The sequence below is a fragment of the Globicephala melas genome, chromosome 15, assembly GCF_963455315.2.
Source record: "Globicephala melas chromosome 15, mGloMel1.2, whole genome shotgun sequence".
Lineage (NCBI taxonomy): Eukaryota > Metazoa > Chordata > Mammalia > Artiodactyla > Delphinidae > Globicephala > Globicephala melas.
The window spans coordinates 50,612,144-50,631,489 of record NC_083328.1 but is presented as its reverse complement, the minus strand read 5'-3'; the positions used below and the strand labels follow the sequence as shown (position 1 = coordinate 50,631,489).

General features: G+C 44.6%; 1 protein-coding gene across 1 annotated transcript; it reads left to right on the top strand.

Annotated features, from left to right (window-relative positions):
• Positions 1 to 1,229: 1,229 nt before the first annotated feature.
• LAMP5 (lysosomal associated membrane protein family member 5) lies at positions 1,230 to 18,901 on the top strand. Its single transcript, XM_030872663.2, is given in 8 exon segments — positions 1,230 to 1,432; positions 6,439 to 6,679; positions 6,681 to 6,768; positions 7,300 to 7,472; positions 7,843 to 7,974; positions 8,098 to 8,203; positions 9,569 to 9,757; positions 18,079 to 18,901. Coding segments are annotated over 8 exon segments (1,131 nt in total). The 5' UTR covers positions 1,230 to 1,409; the 3' UTR covers positions 18,258 to 18,901.
• The last annotated feature ends 445 nt before the right edge of the window (positions 18,902 to 19,346 follow it).

Sequence of the window (19,346 nt, the reverse complement as noted above, 5' to 3'; positions counted from 1 at the left end):
ACGGTCCCCACAGTGTTTCTCAGGGGTGGGGCCTCCCAGAGTCCTTATCTGGTCTTATCACCGGAGAAGAGCAGAGCCGCAGGTCCCCGGCTCCGCGTCCTGCCAGCTGAGTGGCACATCACCCCCGGGGGCGCGGGATCAGTCTCGGGAACTGGGACTTTCCGCAGAGAGGCGGACCCTGCTTTGTCCCTGGACTCTTTCTCTCATTTGCGACCTAGAGTACAGAATAACCTCCGCTCCCGCCCCCAGCCCCAGATTGGAAAACAAAAACAAACACAACTCTAACCCTAACCTCACAGGCCTGGGCCTCCAGCAGCCCGGGGCGCCCCGAGGGGGTAGAAGACTCGTGCGTGGGAGGAGGAGAATGTTTCGGTCCCACTTCTCCACCAGGTCAGAAGCCTCACTTAGCGATCAGGGACCCTAGCAGAAGGCCCCAGTGAGTCAGTCCACCCTGTCACCGTCCTGTCCCCGGGCCGGGACCCGCCCGGTTCCCAGGCCGCCAGCCCCGCAGGCAGAGCCGTTTCCCTCTGAGGGCGCGCCCTCTGAGCCTCTTCGGGCACCTCAGCCTCGATCTCCTCTCGGCAGAGTCTCAAAATCTTGCCCACGTCTCAGAGTGGTCCAAGGACCGCGCGCCGCGAGGATGCCCGAGCGCTCCTGGCCCTGCGGCGCAGCATCCTCCCGACTTCTGCCCTGGAAGCTGGATCTCTGGGGCCCATCGGGGGCATTTCCCTCCGATGCAGATGCCACCCTGGCGGGTTAGAAAGGAAAAGAGAAAAGAAGAGACGCGAAGCCTCTGCAACCTGGCCTCTTCCTCCTCCTCTGTGTAACACCCCACCCCGCTCAAGCCCCCCCGGCTTTCCTCTGGGCGGGGTAGGGACCCGAGAGGCGCGAGGCAGGCAGAGCGCCTGGGTTTCACCGCCCACCCTCCCCGCCCCAGCGTGGGGTTTGCCAACGCTTCCCGGCCTTGGAAGCCGCAAAGAAAGTCGCGGGGAGCCAGAGAACACTCTCTGCCAGGAACTTACTTCCTCCCTTTCTAGTCCTAATTCCCCTCGACACCAGAACACAAAAGAGCCCGGAGCTTCTGTCCAGCAGCCAAGGCCCGAACTCGCCCAACTCCAGCAACCTCGGAATTGATCCTTCTTACCGGCTTTGGAGCCGGCTTGGACCACACCTCTGCAAGGTTCCTCTTTCACCTCCATACCGGGAGCAGCTTCGCGAACGTGCGGTGAAGTCCAACCCGGGTGCCTGGCGCCGACGTCTTTCCCTTGCTGAGGTCGCCGCGAACTCGGCGTTCGGGCCGCTGGGCGCACCGCCGCAACGCGCATCTCTTGTCTCTCGGGCAGAAGCAGACAGGTCTGGAGTCCGCAGCCCCAGCCCCGCCAAGCTCCAGACCTCGAGCAACCGGGCCCATGTGCCTCGGTGTCACCCAAAGGTAACGCCGAGGGCCGCAATCCGTGAGTCTAGATCTGTGCAGGCTTCTTGCGCGTTGGGATAGAAAGCTTTAGTAATGGAAATCCTCAGTGGTTTTTTGTTTGTTTGTTTTGGTTTTTCGATTTTGCTTTTTTTTTTTCCCCTAGAAAGAATTGCTCAGATCACTTCCTAACTAAGGTCACCCATAGAAGCGGGGCATGCAGTCCTGGAAGGATCCTGTAGGAAAGGCATGTTGAAGACCAGAGAGGTGAAACCATTCCTTCCAGAAGTTTTTGTTAGTGGAGTAATAAAGCTAACACATTGCTTCCTAGATTCCCATGCCAGTCGTCTTTCCAACACACTGAAGACTCTTTCCTCTTTCCCTTTCTTGGTTACCAGAGCGAGCGTCTTGCAATGGTTTCAAATAAACAGCCATAGAAACATCCCAAACTTACAACATCACAACACCCCAGGGCAACTCCGGGGCTCCAGGTCTGCACCAGCAAAGCTTCCTTCCAAGCTCAGCTGACTGGCCGCCCCACTCTCACCCTCCCCACCCCATAGCAATTAATATAAATTTCCCTTAGTTCCAACACATCTTCAGGTGAATATGCAGAAATAGAGAACTTAAAGAGTAGGTAACTGGGAATAAGGAACCCCTGTGATACACGATAAAAGAAATTTTAAAGAAGTGCATTATCTCAGGACGCAGATAGCAAACTGCTGTAAATGAGCCACAGCTTGTCTAACCTTAAGCCTCCTGGGATAACTGTTAGTATTTCTTGGAGAAAAAAAAAACTTCTTAAAGGACTTTTTAAAATTCTCAGTTGACTCTTGTCTTTTACAGAAAAGTCCCGGGTCCCCCCTGTGTTAAGATTTTCCTCACTGCCAGGAAAGCCAAGAGGACTGATTGTACTCAGTAGCCTAAAATTTTACACATTGAAGCTAGCGGTAGCTATCATAAACTGTTTTAAAAACAGTTAACTAATTACTGGCTCAAGAGATGAAAATAATTCCTGTGCTCTTGAACCTTTCAGGAATGATCACCTGGCCTCACCATCTGCTTATTCAGGTAGTTTTTTTAGAGAGACTTTGTCCCCTGCATTCCCTCCTATGTGAAGGCATTTATCCTAAATGAGTTCATAAAAGGACATTTTCTAAGAACTTAGCATGAAGATACATTTCCAATGAAAGGGCTATTATTCTGGTGCCTTGTCTTCTCTACTGGTTACCCTCATTGCAGAAATAGCTTGGTTTCTTTAAACTAGTTGCAGGAGAGACCAATGACAGGAAGGATGAGGGAAATTTCATCAAGGTCATGCAAGCTTAGTGCATCAGAGGGCTAAACTTAATTTTCTGATTCTTTCCACATTTTCTAGGGTTTGCCAATATATGCACAAAATATTTTTATGTGTACTTATTTTTCAGTTCCTATCCCAAAAGGATTTCAAAGGTTTTCAAAGGCAGTGATTAAATTAAATGAAATAATTGTCCAGTGATTAAGTTCAGCACGGAAAATGTTTTGGTAACTAGTAATTTGGGCGTAAGGGCTGTGTGCATCTTGTCCAGTTCAGTTATCCCTCCTTGTCCTGTGTGTGTGTGTGTGTGTGTGTGTGCTGGGTCAGGGGAGAGCATTAGTGGTGGTGGGAACAGCAGCACCAGAGTACATTTTTACATTTCACTGTAAAGTGGATTGAAACATCAACAAGCCAAATTTCAGCTGCAACAAAGCTTAGCTTTCCACTTTTGATTCTACAGGTACAAGTCAGTTGCTTGTGCAACCAAGTATAAAGAGATACACCTAATAAGTTGAATATTTAATTTTATTTAGAATGTTTTGCATATGCCATTCTTTTGCATATACCATATATGGGTAAATTACCAAATAAAGAAGTTAAATAAAGGTTATGTATAAGACACTGTGGATTTGGGAGTCTAATTTCTTCTTTATTGCAAATTGATAAATATGGAGCAATGAAGAATTACATCTTTGCACTGACTCTCCTACTTAATATATTTTTCTTCCATCTGCATTGCCCTTCTTTATCCTTTACCTTAGATCAATTTGTCCACTTCTTTAAGATCTCCTTCTCCAAGAGGCCTCCTTGGTCAATTCCACCCCACCCCGGGGTGGCTATCTTACTTTTTCTTTCCTTAAACATCTGTGCACACATTGTGCCAGGCAACCATACATCTTCATGATTCTTCTCATTTTCTTTCACCCAAACTAAAAGTTCTATACATACAGTGGGTCTTTTCTTCCACATCCATGAAACAGTAACCACTCAATGATATGCATGAGATTCATAAAGACTAATTCAATAAGTAAATACCAGAATTGAAGAGAATCCTTTGAAGGACTTAAAGGATTGAGAAGAGATTCAAAAGCCAGTGCACTTGGGTGACATTTGTATTGACTGCCGGCAGCGTTGATGAAAATTGACACAGCTATCATCCACATGAGTGTACATGTTTATGGCATTTTTTCTCCTACTTTCTCTCCCACTTAAGAAATGAAGAATGGAATGGATCCTGGAAAACTTTGTTACTATGATTTAATGGTACATTTTTCTCCTTTATTATCTCTTTAGTAATTTTAAAGAACTGAAGTTTTTTTAAGGATGATTAGAAAGTATTTAATTAATGTTCGTGAAAGTTGTAGGTATAATGACCTGACTCCTATTGCAATGTAAGAATCATTACAGATAGACAAATAAGTTAATGGGTGTTTGTAAAGCTATGTTTAAGATTAAATACCCAAAGGGATTTTAAATTAATTATGCTTTGAAGATGATTCTCTGAAGAAAAGGAGTTAAAATTGCTTCCTTTTTTTTTCCTTTGACTCATTCAATTGCTGGTCAACAAGGAGATCATTTATGTCAGGTATGGAAAGAAACCATTTTCCAAAGGAACCACTATTTGATTTGTAAATCAACTACAACAACTTAAGATTCATGACCAATGCTATGTCCCATCTAATATTTTATTATTAAAGCAGCTAATCATCAATTAATTCAGTTGCTTTTTTAACAATTTATAATTTAAGATATCTGCAATAATGTGTCACAAGAGAAAGTGTCCTAACTGTTACAGATATCTCTTCTACTTTATAATGGTATTTGTTTATCTTTGGGTTTCCAGATTACCAAACATAGTGCAAGTAGTGGGTACTCAGTTAATGCTTATGGTCTAAATTAATTTGTCTTTTTTTTTTAATGCTTTTATAATCATTGGCTCACTTGGCCTAACCAGATATCCCTTGAGCTATTATCCCAGTTTCTTAGGTGAGGAACACTAAAATCTGTACAAGGTCATAAAAAATAAATAGTGACTCCTGGACTGAAATCCATTCATTTCTTTCCTCATTTACTAAAGGGAGAGAGGGAAAGAGAATATATAAATGTTCCATTACCTATATCTCATTGCTTTCTAATTTTTACAGTGCTACAGGAAAATAAGTGTTTACTAACAATTGCTAACATGACAAATCATTAGGCATATATAATTTTTACAAATTCCACTGTCAACTGATAATAATTGCCTTTGTATCAATCACAATTTTGCCTCAGTGTTTCTATATATATTCAGTTATATAAAGTTATTGAGAAATGTTTGGATGAAATATCAAAATACAGAGATAAAAATAAAGATGTAAAAATATAGTATTGATTTAAACATTACTTCATAATTTGAACTGCTATTAATCTCATTATTGATATAGGAACAGGTTTGAAAAAATAATTGTATAAACACTTTGTGGCAAGCATAATGTCAGAATATTATTATACTTAAAACAGCACTCTATACATTTCAGGAATGTGAGCTAGAGATCTTAGGTGTTAGCTTGTTATTTGGTCACTGAATAAAGATTTTTTAATGGAAATCAACGTATGGTATATTTTAGAGTCAAAGTATTATATAAGGAAAAATGAAAATGATCCCTATGAAGTTAAATAATGTGATTTTTCTATTTTAATTTTACTGACCATGTGACATTGAGGAAGGTCATTTAATTTCTCTGAGCCTCAATTTTGGGGTATGTACAACCACAATAAGGTATATCTTCCCTTGCCTACCTTCTAAGGTTGTAGGGAGGATCAAATTTGACAATGAACATGAAAATACTTTGCAATTTGCCCCTTATTATGACATTGTTTTATGACATTATATTGTTGATTTTTCATATAATGAAATCACCACTAAGAAGTAAAATATTTGGACATCACTACAATTGATTAGGACAGTATGCCTATTGCTGAAAGTGCTGTATTCTGATTTATGGAGCAAAATATTTAAAAATCAAGCAAGCTACTAAAAAGTGTAAATATAGGAATTAGCCCCGTGGTATTTGTTTTTTCTGTCCCACTAGATGCTGTAGAGTATTATATGTGTGCATGCGTGTGTGTGTGTGTATATATAACTAGGACTGTCCTAAAAGATGCTACATAACCCTCACAAACTTTGGGTTCACTTACATTCCTCTTAGCAGAGTAGTCACAATATAATGAGCGAGGGTAGGTGACCCCAGAGTTCAAAGTCCTCGTGCAATCAGAGAACAGAACTCACAAAAAACAAGCCCAAATAGACATACTGCATTGACTAACGGCCTCACTTGATGAGGCATCAGTTTAACTTTAAACCCTGAGCTCGTGAGAGCAAGGGAGAGAAGGCGATGTCTCCAAATGCAGGAAGCTGTTGCCATAGCATTTTCCTTCCCTATTCCTGCCTACGCCTCCTCCCCCAAAGCAGCAACAATTTGTGCTCCACCGTTTTCCTTCAGGAGCTAGAAGCATTTTCAGAAGCCAGGACTCCAGTGGTGTGATGTCTTCACCACCTAATCACTGTACTGGTAGGGATATTGAATAAGTCGGAGGGTGCTATTAAGTTTCTCAGGATAGAATCATCTTTGCGGATGCAATTGCAGCGCAGGAAACAGACTCAGGGAGAATTTTAGCCTTCCCAAATTTCATTGGAGCTCTGCACAAGCCCAGCCACAATCACTCCAGCAATACAACCGAATCCTTTCAGCACTCGCAGCCGTGGACAGCTCCCTCGCCACGCGGTCCTTTCCTCTGCAGTGAGCACATTAGCGTTCACCCTGCCCGGGTCGGTGCGGTACTCCATCCACACCAAGTCCGCCAGTGCGTACGGAACGCGTGCTCCCTCCCTCCTCCCTCTCGGTGCCCCCGCCCCTCGCTCACTCAGGCTCACTCCAGCGGCGACTTTGAGGGATTCCCTCTCGGGCGGCCTCTGCAGCAGCACCACTGGCTGGCCTTATTCGCTGCTCCGCGAGGATGGATCTCCGAGGAAGAGCCGTTCTCGGCATGAATAGACTTCGAGTTCTTCTGATGCTCTTCCGTGAGTAGCGTTTCGGCAACCGCCAGAGCAGGGTGCACTCTTTGCAGAGAATAGAACTGGCACAGTAAAGCCATTATCTTAAGGTCAAAACGTGGCCCTAATGTTTGGCGGGTTTGTTCTTTTTTGGGGGGAGGAGGGGAGGACCTTCCCATCAGTGGCAGGGAATTCCCCAGAGAGCCACACACTTGTACGCCAATCCCAGACACGATGCTGCACAGGCCTGCTTCGTGGGCTCAGAGCACTGGCGAGAAGCTTTGGTTTAAAAGCCTAAGATGAAGAAAAAGGCCAGTCAGATTACAAATTAATAAGGCTTTAAATGTTTTTTAATTTTATTTTTATTATAAATTAACAGCAACGAAGTCGAATTTGTTGGCGCTAGGTCAGCGAAACGGCTCTCAGAGCGCCCTGCAGCCGGCAAGGAACTTGGGCAGCCCAAAGCCCGCAGACCTCCTTGTCTCTCCACCCCTGTGCCCGAGACGCGTGGGCTCGCTGAGCCCCTAACCGATAGGATTTTTTGTTTGTTTTCTGCAGATACAATGGCTCGAATCATGGCAGAACAAGAAGTGGAGAATCTCTCAGGCCTCTCCACTAACCCTGAAAAAGATATATTTGTGGTGCGGGAAAATGGGACGACGTGTCTCATGGCAGAGTTTGCAGCCAAATTTATTGTCCCTTATGATGTGTGGGCCAGCAATTATGTAGATGTAAGGCACTTTTTCCCTCGCAGCTTGCTCCTAGGGCTCCAGGGACGAAGGGCACCTTCCCTCAAGACCCTGTGAAGACCTGGGTCACCCGCCTTCCCCCCTACACCCTGCAGGCTGCTCCCAAATGCTGCATGGGGGTTCCGGCTTGTAATGCCTTCTGCTCGCCCCGCCTGCTTTGAAAGTAAATCCCTCTCTCTGCTTCCTTAACGGCCGGGTCTGCACGCAAAGCATCTAACCGCATGTTCCTGGACCTGGGAGCGCGCGCGCAAAGGAGTGCCCAGGCGTGCGACCCGGAGTTTGGACGCGCTGCCCTTTACAGCACCCACTGGGGCTCGCGCGCTGAGGGGGTGCGGGGCGTCTGTGTTCCCAGCTAATCACGGAACAGGCTGATATCTCACTGACCCGGGGAGCTGAGGTGAAGGGCCACTGTGGCCACAACGAGTCGGAGCTGCAGGTGTTCTGGGTGGATCGCGCATACGCGCTCAAAATGCTGTTTGTAAAGGTAAGTGCTAGTGGGGCGCTCAGAGGGGTTGCAGACTCCGGGTGGGTGTGGGTAGGGGCCGCCCCTCCGTTTCCCCACCCAGATCTGCTCGGGCGGTTAACGCGCGCCTGCCCCGCTCGGCAGGAAAGTCACAACACATCCAAGGGACCCGAGGCGACGTGGAGGCTGAGCAAGGTCCAGTTTGTCTATGACTCCTCGGAGAAGACCCATTTTAAAGACGCGGTCAGTGGTGAGTAGAGACCAGCAGGGCTGGGAAAGGAACCCGGGCAAGCGCAGACACTGCAGGGATCTCAGGCTTGGAGGCCGAATTCCTCAGGGTCAGGGCCTTGCGCTCCCAGGCCAAGGTAGCCCTGGACTTGCTCTCCAAGGTGGAGGAAGCAAGCGGGAGCGCCGGTGGGTCCTCTGGCCTTCAGGCCCTGTAGATGTGCAAGAAACCAAGAGCCTGAGGCCCAGCCTGTCACCCATCACCTGATCCTGGATGAGATGTCTCTTGAGGGACTGTCTTCCTGTGGCTGCTTCAGGATGGCTTTCTTATGATTTGTCCTTTAAAGAAGGACGGAGAAGGACAAATCTGTATTTTTATTTTCTTCTGCACCCTGGTTTTTATTCTTATGCGCTAAAACTTCAAGGGGGACAGTATGACTTTCATTCTGGGTCAGAATCTGATGTCCTTCAGATCTTTTGGCGCATTGCTCAGGCCTCACCGCAATCTTCAGTCATCCACTGCGGCCACCCCAGAGTGGACTCTAAACCATCCTTATTTATTAGCTTTTCATGCCCATCAGTACAACAACTACCCAGATCCTCCAAAAATATTGTGGCAAGGGATATCTAGGCTCCAAATAACAATGCTGGGATCTGCAGGCACCATCAAAGACCACATTTAAATTTATGTATTTTTTTATTTTGTAAATTATCTGATCTACTCATAATGAAGCCTTTCATCACCTGGGCACCTGAGTTGGAAAAAGATTTTTACTGAACATGTATAAGAATACATATGTCATATTTTCCGTTTCACCCCTTATCATCGCAGTAAAAAGGGCAATTTTGTCTCTTCATCAAAATTCATATTCAAACGTTTCACACAGTTAAATTAGACCAAAAAAAGGAAAAAAAAAAAACAAAAACCTTAATCCAGAAAAGGAGGAAAAGGGGTGAGGCAGGCTTCCAAAGAATATGTATGCGTACAAGGGCATCTGCTCAGAGTACTAGCAGCAGCCATGCTTTGCTGAGGAAGATATTTTATTTTCTGCAGGCCAGTGCGAGGTGTAGGATACCAAGTCACTGTTCATTGTGGATCTTTGGAATCTCTGTTGTGAGGTCTTATATAGTAAAAAGGGTTGGGGTTTTAGGTATCACTTTATTCTTCCAAAAGGAAATTCCAAATTAATATTTAAGAAATCCATGCTCATGAAAGAATGGGTGCATTCACATTTGCATAGCCCCAGCCGGGCAAGGCAACAGGGCATGTCAGCAGAGGATCAGAGGGGGGGTCTGGGCTAAGAGGCAAAGGTCAACTATCTGGATCACCATAATGAGAGTTCTGCCAGCCCTATAGGGGCCTAACCATTGCTCTGGGCCTTCCCTGCAGCCGGGAAGCACACAGCCAACTCGCATCATCTATCTGCCTTGGTCACCCCAGCTGGAAAGTCCTATGAATGTCAAGCTCAGCAGACCATTTCACTAGCCTCCAGTGATCCGCAGAAGACAGTCACCATGATCCTGTCTGCGGTCCACATCCAGCCCTTTGACATCATCTCTGATTTTGTCTTCAGTGAAGGTAGGTCGGTGGGGAGGCAGAAGGAGAGGGAGAGGAAGGAAGCAAAGGCTGACCTCAAGATGGATGTGGAAGGCAACCTGCCAGGGTACCAGGCTGTTACCACGTGGACTTTCTCTAGGATATCATGGCACTGCCTCCCTCTATAATATTTTTCAAAGACTAAAGGCAACAAACTGAATTTTATCAACTACAATGACTTTCTCTTTCATCTTCCCTCTCTCTCTTCCTCCTTCACTTCCTTCTTTTCCTCTCTCTTTCTCTCCCTTCTTTTTCTCTGTTTTCTTCCTTCCTCCCTCCCTTCCTTTTTTCCCTTATTTTTTCATCTTTCCTTTCCTCCCCTCCTTTGCCAAAAAAGGAAAGTGGATAGGGAGAAAGATAAGAAAGTCAGCTGAAAAAAATATATAATTTTGATGCAAGTTTCCCAAGGAAAAGGCAGCTAAAAATCCCAAGCAGCTATTGAGAGAGCCATGGATTGGAGAAGGGCCTTTGCTTATGTGGGCCTCAGTTTCACCATGGCCTCTAGACACTTCCAGCCCTAGGTTCTACCACTGTGAGTCTAAGTTTTTGTGTGACCAGAATGCAATAGGTGTGTGTGTGTGTGTGTGTGTGTGTGTGTGTACAGGTTACAGAGAGAGACTCATGGAGACCTGCCTCTGTACAGCTCTCACCTTTGTGTGGAGGGACACCCATGAGGTTCCAAGGAGGCAAGGCCCCTGATCTGCTCCCTCTGGGGCATGCAAGAAGGCTTCTTCGCAGTCTATGCAAGCCCTGGAAGGGGGTCAGGCAGGATCCAGCTGGAGCAGGTTCAGGGCGTCCATATCTTCCTGGTTCTCTGCATCCCAGAAGAAGGGCAGGAGAGAAGTTCACATTCTGCAATTTGTCTAAATCTAGCAACAATTTACTCTGGGCAAGTGGAGTAAGTGAATTCTCCCATTCATTTTTTTTCTCTCTCTCTCTGTTGTCTGGAGGAGGTTGTTAAAGGCAGTTTGATATTCTCATTTATTCCTTGTGGTTAAGAAATGGGGAGAGATTCTGACTGCTTTATTGATGCCTACCTTTGGGCTGGCAGTCCCCAGGTGAATACAACCATTCGAATGTGTAGGATATTAGGGAATGCCCACCTGGGTCACACACAAATCATTAAATCAGTCCCAAGGAGTCCAGCTTTCATTAAATGCCCCGCCCATTCAAAGTATACGGAATAGAATCCCTCCCCCCATGATTTATTCAGAAGGCATTAAGGAATTCCTAAGTTAAACTGTCCTAAAGAGAAAGGCCTCCTTCTTATTCATCTTTATATTTTTAGCAACAAGTACAGTGCTTGGCACATTGCAGATGCCCTGTTAACTTTGGCTGAATTGATATTCCGAAGCTGTGGGGTCAATTAATAGAGACTTGCAAATGCTTCAAAGCCAGGCAAATCAGAATTTAATACATTTAGTACAGCAGTGCCATGCCTACCTGTTATGGCTCTTACCTGTATGGGCTATTCCATCTTAATGTGTTTTCTACAAAATTGAAACTAAACTAAACGCCAAGATCTTAATACTAAAAAATACAGTGGATTATGAAAGTATTTATAAAATGTAAGTGTCTTTCTTAAACTGAAAATATTAAATGTAATTAAAAGTAAGTGGACTTATGATTATGGATGGCCCAGAATTCATTTTGAAAATATTGGATCACATACTTCTGAGTTTGTATAGGTACTTTCAGTAGTCTCTAGTTACTCTTTGTGTTCCTCTGGTCAATGGTTTTTAGACACTTCTTCATTTCTTGGTACTACTGGTGCTATAATTGCTGCTTTTACTAGTTCCTTATCACAATCTCACCCTAACCCTCTCTGGGTTATTTCTAAGTTGCTGCTTATAGTCATTTATGAATGGAGAAATCAGATCTCATAGATGTCAGAATTGTGTACAAAATAAGAGTAAATGAGTACTGAATAAGGACCAGAGCTGTTTTCCTAAAAATCAGTGATATTCTTGGCATAGATTTAATGACGTTTTTGTATAAAAAGCAGTTCTTATCCACTTCCAGGGCTTAAATAGATAGATTTAGACAGTTTGTAAGCATGTATAACTTCCTAAATGCAGATATATTAAGCACAAGCAAATTGCACTGGTCTCACCCAGGCTTTTCTGGGGAATAATTAGGGTGTTGCCTCCTGTATGGTGCCCTGGGGCTCAAGCCTTGACACTCCTGGGAGGAGGCAAGCCTTATTCAGGATCTCTCACTGAATCAATGTGCCTTTGTGTGGCAGGGCTCCTTTTGTTCCTGGTTCCTCCTGTCTGTGCCTCTCAGCACCTGTCCCCAGTGTGTTTCGTAAGAGATCATTTTATTTGATTTGGTGGAATCTGAACTATTCCTTTTGGAGTGCCTTTTCGGAACCTGGCACTTGGACCCCACTCCCCAGAATAGAAGGAGGCTCTGATGTGTTGCTAATGCCTGTGTGGGTGAGTGAAGCCTGCCTGCGTGGCGGTGGGGAGGGCACCTGGTCATATGTCTGACGCCTACTGCAGGACTGTGTGCATGCGTTCTGTCGTGTGCAAGCAGGACATGCAGCATAAGGGCTTCCAATGAAGAGCCTATTCCCTGTGTAAGGGGGTCATGCCTGGCAGTCTGCAGTCTCCCACCTGCCTCCTTCATAGATTCTAAGAAAAGCAAGGAAGGGTCAGTGAAATGAGTTAGTGGACACTCATAGAGGCTGAGAGCAGCCCAGATGGGGATGACATCTTTATCACACAAATCCCTTTAGACCGTTGAGCTTGGCTACTATGCTGATCCCCAATGAAAGTAGCTCAGAGGCTCCAGATCACTGAGCACAGCTCTGGTGATCTTGTTAACATGCCAAGTCAAGTCTGGTTCCGTAGTTCTGGGGGCGGGGCCCAAGAGACTCCATTCCTAGCAAGCTCCTTGCTGATACTGCTGGCCATGGCAAACTGTCGGTAGGGGGATTTGAGGGATTTTGAGCTGATCAAGGAATATGATATGACCATGAGAGGCAGAAACACACAAGCTTCATTGGGTGGCACTTGGGCAGGTTGTGTAAGGAAAGCCCCTCACAGCATGGGACCGTCCAGAAAAAGGCTTACAGCACCCTGGGGACCACTATCCCAAAGGAAAGGAGGATAAGGGATGTCCTGGCAGGGAGAGGGGTGTCAGGAGGGGGCTATGGATCTAGGTGATGTCACTTAGCAGCACAGGGAGGAGTCTTTGGGTCAGAGAGCTCGGGGGGCAGCAGAAGCTTAGGGCCTTATCTATCCTATCAGTGGGTAACAGCTGTTGGGTGAGATTTGTATGCAAAGCAGACAGGCCCTAAATGGCTAAATGTGTCTGTTTGGGTTTTTTTTTTTTTTAAATAATTGGATGTGGGTCTCAGCCTGCAGTGAAAAATATAAACCACCGAGGGGCCAATTCATGGAGGCCAGCTTATTTCTATGACAGGTACACTTGGTGTGGCAACTCTCAGCCTGCAGTTCAAGGCAGCCCATGTGTCTCAGCGGGTGTTGGGTAACTTGTCCTTCCACAATTCATTCCTGGTAGTGAGTCCCTTTGAGGCCCCAGGAGAACTCTGACTGTGCTAGCACGGAGGATGCATCACTGGGAGGGAACAGATCAGCCTGAGTACTTTAATGGCTTGAATTAAAGGCGACTCTCACGCATAAAGACAGAAGAAATGTAATAGAACACGAAGGTGCCTCTGTGCCCCTTTGTTAAACACTCAGGTTTAATGGGCATTTAAGTCGCCACATATAGACTGGGCCCATCTTAATTCTCAAGGGGGGAAACAAACAAATAAAGAGACCTGTGAAGAAGGTACTGAGATCCCTGTTTACAGTGGAGAAGCTGAGACTTAGGGGTAAAGTTACTGGCTAAGACTGCGCTCCTTGTGGCTGCCAGGGCTGGGACAGGAACCTGTCTTTGGGTATCAGATCCTGTGCTCTTAGCCTCTCCAAGCCTCAGCTGCTGCAGCTGAGCAACTGTACCAGACATGTGAATGCGGGGGGCCATCTTCAGAAAGGTTGTCGGGTGCTCTGAATTCATGAGCTTATCATTGTTTCTAACAGTGTGTTTGGGAGATACAACCTGATCTGTATTTTACCCAGATCTATAGACAAATGACTGTGCTTTAGTGGAAATGAATGTACATCACCCCCAACTGAGCGCCCCAAGACTGGCTGCCATGCTGCAAACCAGGGCATGGTGTGCCGATGCTGATCCAGAGTGCTGTGTGCACCTGTGGTTTGCGTGGCACCTCTCAGCGAAGAAACATGCCACCTGAGCAGGTGCTCCTTCTCAGAGCCTCCTGGGGAAGCATCCAAAGGGAGACAATCCTGTTATTAACACCACAGAGAACTGTGTCGAGGGCTGGAACACAGAGGCCTAGCGCGGGGCCACATAGCCAGCCAGTCGTAGCATTCTGTGTTCTTGCTACTGCTCTGGAGCCTAGTGTTTTAGGTTGGGTTCCCCAAGAAGCACATCCTCTATAAGTATGTAAGGGCAAGTAATTTATTTAGGTGGTTCTAGAAGGCACTGCTAGTGGAGTGGGGAAGTGAGGTGGGAAGGCAAGGAAGCTAGTACAGGTGCATAAGTGAGCAGGTTACCACTGTGGGCACTGGGGCTCACACTGCTGGAACTTCTGGGAAAGAGTATGGTACCCACCTGAGTTACCCTCCAACTCCCATCTGCCACTGATGGCTGCTGGGGTGGGGAAGGGGGGCGTTGACTCTCCAGGATGTCTAACCTGCCTTGTAGTCAAAGCCTATTGGAATGGGTGGGAATGGTGTATACCAAGGTCATAGGACCCTGTTGGTGTCTGTACACCTGTACACCCAGTACTGGGATATAGGAACTTTCCCTGCCCTGGTGGAGCTTACAGGCTAGTGGGAAAGAGTTTATACAGCTCTTCCTTGTGCACAGGGATGTTTCTGGCATACACTGGCATCAATCAGTAATTGTTTTCTTATTTACTGTTGTCCTTACATCTTGGTGAGAGTATCTGCTTGTCTCCAGCCAAAGATCTCCAAAGCCCACTCATCTTAACATCTTCTCAGTACACAAAATACATTTTGCTGAGGTTACAGGAGTCCCGAGCCAGTCCAGAGAAGATATGGAAAGAGGGGCAAACCCCTCCCTCCAGTTGCCCTATCAGACAGCAGAGGGAAGCACAGCCAGCAAAAGGCTTGCCCACCTTCTCCAACAAGAAAAGTCTGTGGCGCTAGCAGAGCTGGAGAAAGCAATCAGCTTGCCTCCTGGTCCGTGGCCCATCTCAATGCTGTTCATCTGGAGCTGCTTTTCATTAAGAGCTTTTACAGTTTGTTTGCCTCAGGGAGTAAATACAACTTTAAAATGCTGTGGTCATCAGACAAAACAAAATAAAACACACGTCTAGAAAACAGAACCTAAGATGATTCAGGATTGAATTGGGCACACCAGGTTTATGGTTGAGGGGACTTGAACTGGCAGCTGGCAGTTACACAATTTTGTCTGATCTGTCTTCATCTGGTTCTTTGCAATGACTGGGATGGTTGTTGCTTTTTCCAATCATGGGCCATCCACCCTGGGCCTCTGTTTTGTGTTCTCTAGAACTGTAAGTCCAGCCAGGGCAGAGGTGTGAGGGACCCCAAGACCTGTGGAGATGAACAGGGAGTCAGGGGTCTCCGAGCACCAAAAGCCAGATGCTGAGGTGGGCTCAAGGGATGCTCTTCTCCCAGACAGAGATGGAGGCCAGCTGTCCTTGCTCTATAATCTGTGGGTTGTATAATCAGTTCATTGCACAGGATCATAATCCTGGAGTGCATAGTGTTTGTGTATAGAATTCAAGGGGTCTGTACATTTCAATAGGAAACATTTGCATCTTTATTTTCTTTAATTTCTAATTAATGTTTAACATTTCCTTCAATTATAAATAAAGGTAACAACCCACAGTAGTATTAATCATACCTATGACTTTGTCACCAATATAAATAATAGTCTTGTTCTTCCCACATGTTTGTGCAGATCTTGCAAAGTAACAGTTATGCTTCTCCCTACTTTGCAGTCACAGCCAGTATACCTGTGTACTAATAAATATATTTATAACTGTCCCTCATATTATTTAAAAATATTTTAATAGATGAACTTCAGTGTATTTGTTTCCTTTGTAATCTTATGTGTTTTATTTTTATGCAATCATAAGTATTCTGAGAAGGGGTATAGTTTCATCACACTGACACTAGAAAGATTATAACCTCTGCTTTAGTGGGTCATGACCAGCACTGTTTTAAATGAAAGAGAATAGTACAGAGGATAAATTATTAGCGGCACAAAGTAAGGAAAACCATTGTTTTATAACACTTTGGTTTTAGTTATGTATGTATACGTATGTTCTGGGTTGTAATGTAAAATACTGTTTTTCCTGGGGGTCAAAGGCAGAGTTTGAAGACAGTGGCTTAAGCCTGAGAGGGGAATGCGTGGCTTTTTTTTATGGGTTCACAATCTTTCACCTAAAACCCTTGGGGCTAGATGTTTTTCAGAATTCAGAATAATTTTGGACTTTAGGAAGATAATACAGTGCATTGTCCATATATTATATAAGACCCAGAAGACTCAGGGAAGCGCCTGTAATCAAACAGATTAATGAATCTGTTTCCTGCAGTGAAACACATGAATCTTCATGCTAAGGAGGAGAAATGAGAATCAGAGCAGCCAGCTTTTGCTGCCACATGAATGATACAAAGTACTTGTGGTTTTTAGAGCTTTGTGGATTTTGGAATGGTGGGTAAGGGAAAGAGAACTCAGGAATTCCCCTTTCTTTGACCACTTAATGAATGGGGATGGGTGGGGAAGGGGATTCAGTATTTTTCATGATAATTTTTGACATCCCCTTATTTTCCCATAATTACTTTTGACTTCTTGTCCATAGTTTAATACTCCCTTTATATTCTTCTCCGGTGATGTGTTTAATTCAGGTTTTCTCCTAAGGCAACAAAACAATTTTTAAAGAAATAAACTCCACAGTGGGAGAGGCCACAACAGCGAGAGGCCCACGTACCACAAAATTAAAAAAAAAAAAGAAATAAACTATAATAATATTGTGACCATAATTTTTTTGCCAAAATACACCATGCTTTTCTCCTCTATCTTCTTTAAAGGATGGTGTATTAGATGATTTTCCCCATAACTATACCAAATTTATTATCCATTTAAAGCTAATACTTTTGGCACCACAATTCTGATACCAGTTCTGATGTGTGTGGTGTAAATCCATCAAACTCTACACTTCCTTTTTTAAATGGTGGTATAATTTACAGATATCAAAATGCACAAATCTGAAGTGTTAACTCAGTATGTTTTTACCTATACTTGCAGAACATAACCCTCACCTAAATCAACATTCAGAACATTTCCATCACACCTGAAGTCCTCTTGTGTCCTGTTCTGCAAGACACACTGTTCCCTACTTCTCTGACTTCAATCACCATAGACTTAGTTTTGCCTGCCCTTGAACTTCATATAAATGGAGTCATACAACATGTACTCTTTTGTGTCTGACAGTTTTCACTCAACATAATATTTTTGAGATGCATCCATTTTGTTACGTGGAGCCATAGTTCATTCCTTTGTATTGTTGATTAACAGTCCATTGTATGAATATACCACAGTTTATTTATCCATTCTACTCTGACGGACATTTTGGTTGTTTCTGGTTTTAAGCTATTATGAATAAAGCTCCTATGAACATTTATGTTCAAGTCTTTTTGTGTCCATATGTTTTCATTGTTCTTGGGTAAATTCGTAGGAGTGGAATGCTGGGTTATAAGGTAGGTGTATGTTTATCCTTACCTTACTACAAAGTGATTGTACCACTTCCCACCAATGGTGGACAAGAGCTCCAATTGCTCTGTATCATTGACAACACCTGGTAATTTCAGATTTTCTAAAAGGTGTATTTTGTCTGCGATTCTATGTACATTATACACGAGTAAAAGGTTTAAAAAATTAAATAAACAATAAAAATGATGGTGGTTGTGCCTAATGCCCCAACTCTGAAAATTTGCATAAATCATTTGGAAGCTTTATTGACATTGGCCTGGAATCCAATAACCTGAATATTGCCCTATTTAACTGATGTATTTTTATTTTACACTATGCAGAAATTTTAAGGAATTGGGCCTTAAGTTTGGTTGGGAAGTATTGTTTCTGAAAAAGAAAATATCTCTGAAGTTTCCTTGAGAAATCTTCTCACCTCTATCTGCCTTTTAGTTTTCTTGAGCAGACTTATGATTCAGAATATTTTGGCAGGAGCTCATTGCTTTTCTTCTTCTTTCCCATTTCAGAGCATAAATGCCCAGTGGATGAGCGGGAGCATTTGGAGGAAACCTTGCCCCTGATTTTGGGGCTCATCTTGGGCCTCGTCATTGTGGTAACGCTGGTGATTTACCATCTCCACCACAAAATGACTGCCAACCAGGTCCAGATCCCTAGGGACCGATCCCAATATAAGCACATGGGCTAGAAACTATTAGGCAGACAGACCCCAGCCCCCCTCCACTGGCTGGATCAGGAGTGGAAGGAAGGGGTCAGCCAGCTTTTACACTCATCGTGGCTTGGCTTTGACTCTCCAAGCAGCAACTCATAAAACTCGGAAAGGTATCTGACTCTGAAGTTTAGGGATCGAAACCACACTTCGTTTGGAAAGACACCCCTTAAGGTTCAAGAGGAATATTGGAGGCTTTGCTCCCTTGAACACAGATGGCTTACCCTATACCGTTGTCTACGTACACAAAATACAGCCTCATGCTCCCTGCAGCAAGACCCCTGAAAGTGACCCATGCTTCTGGCTGGCGTTCTGCATGTCTAGTGATTGTCTTGGGAATGTTTCACTGCTACCTGCACCCAGTGAATTCACAGCACAAGAACCTGTTTAATGTAACTATGCAGAGTTGTTTGGACTTCATAGTGTGTCAGGTCCAAGTAAGGGGACCTGAAGAATCAATCCATGTGAGTTTGTTTTTCAAAATGAATTAAAACACACTACTGTCAAACATTTGAATGCTTTCTTGAAACAAGAAAACAGACTAAAATGGTTTCTGGGGCACCCAGAGGAGAGAGGGGAATGATGAAGACGGGATTTCATTTCTGCAAGAGGAAAAGCAAAGAAAGAGCAAGGAAACAATGGGGGAGGGGGAGGGAGTTGGCTTTTCCAGGTGAAAACACGTGGATTTATTTTGGCAAATATAAGTAGCTTTAATAATGGCGCCTCTTGAACGATTGGTCTAATATAGCTTCTGGTGCTTCTTGGTCTTGAGTCTGGCATTTCACTTTGGATTAAAAAGCTGGACTGAACATAGTAGCTTAGGTTGGGTTTTATTTGTGATAAAATGTAATTTACTGAAATTCCCTAGAGAAATGTACATAGTTTGGATTTCACTCACTTTCTACATAATCATTTTTCAGAAGATCTGAGCAGGGGTAGGGGAAATCCTTTTCTTTGGTGTTGGGGTGGGAATCCCCCTACTCTTGTAAAATCATCACCACATGAGAGCAAGCGCATGAGTTACCTCCCCAAGTCTTCAACTGTTGGCAGTAACACATCCTTAGAAGT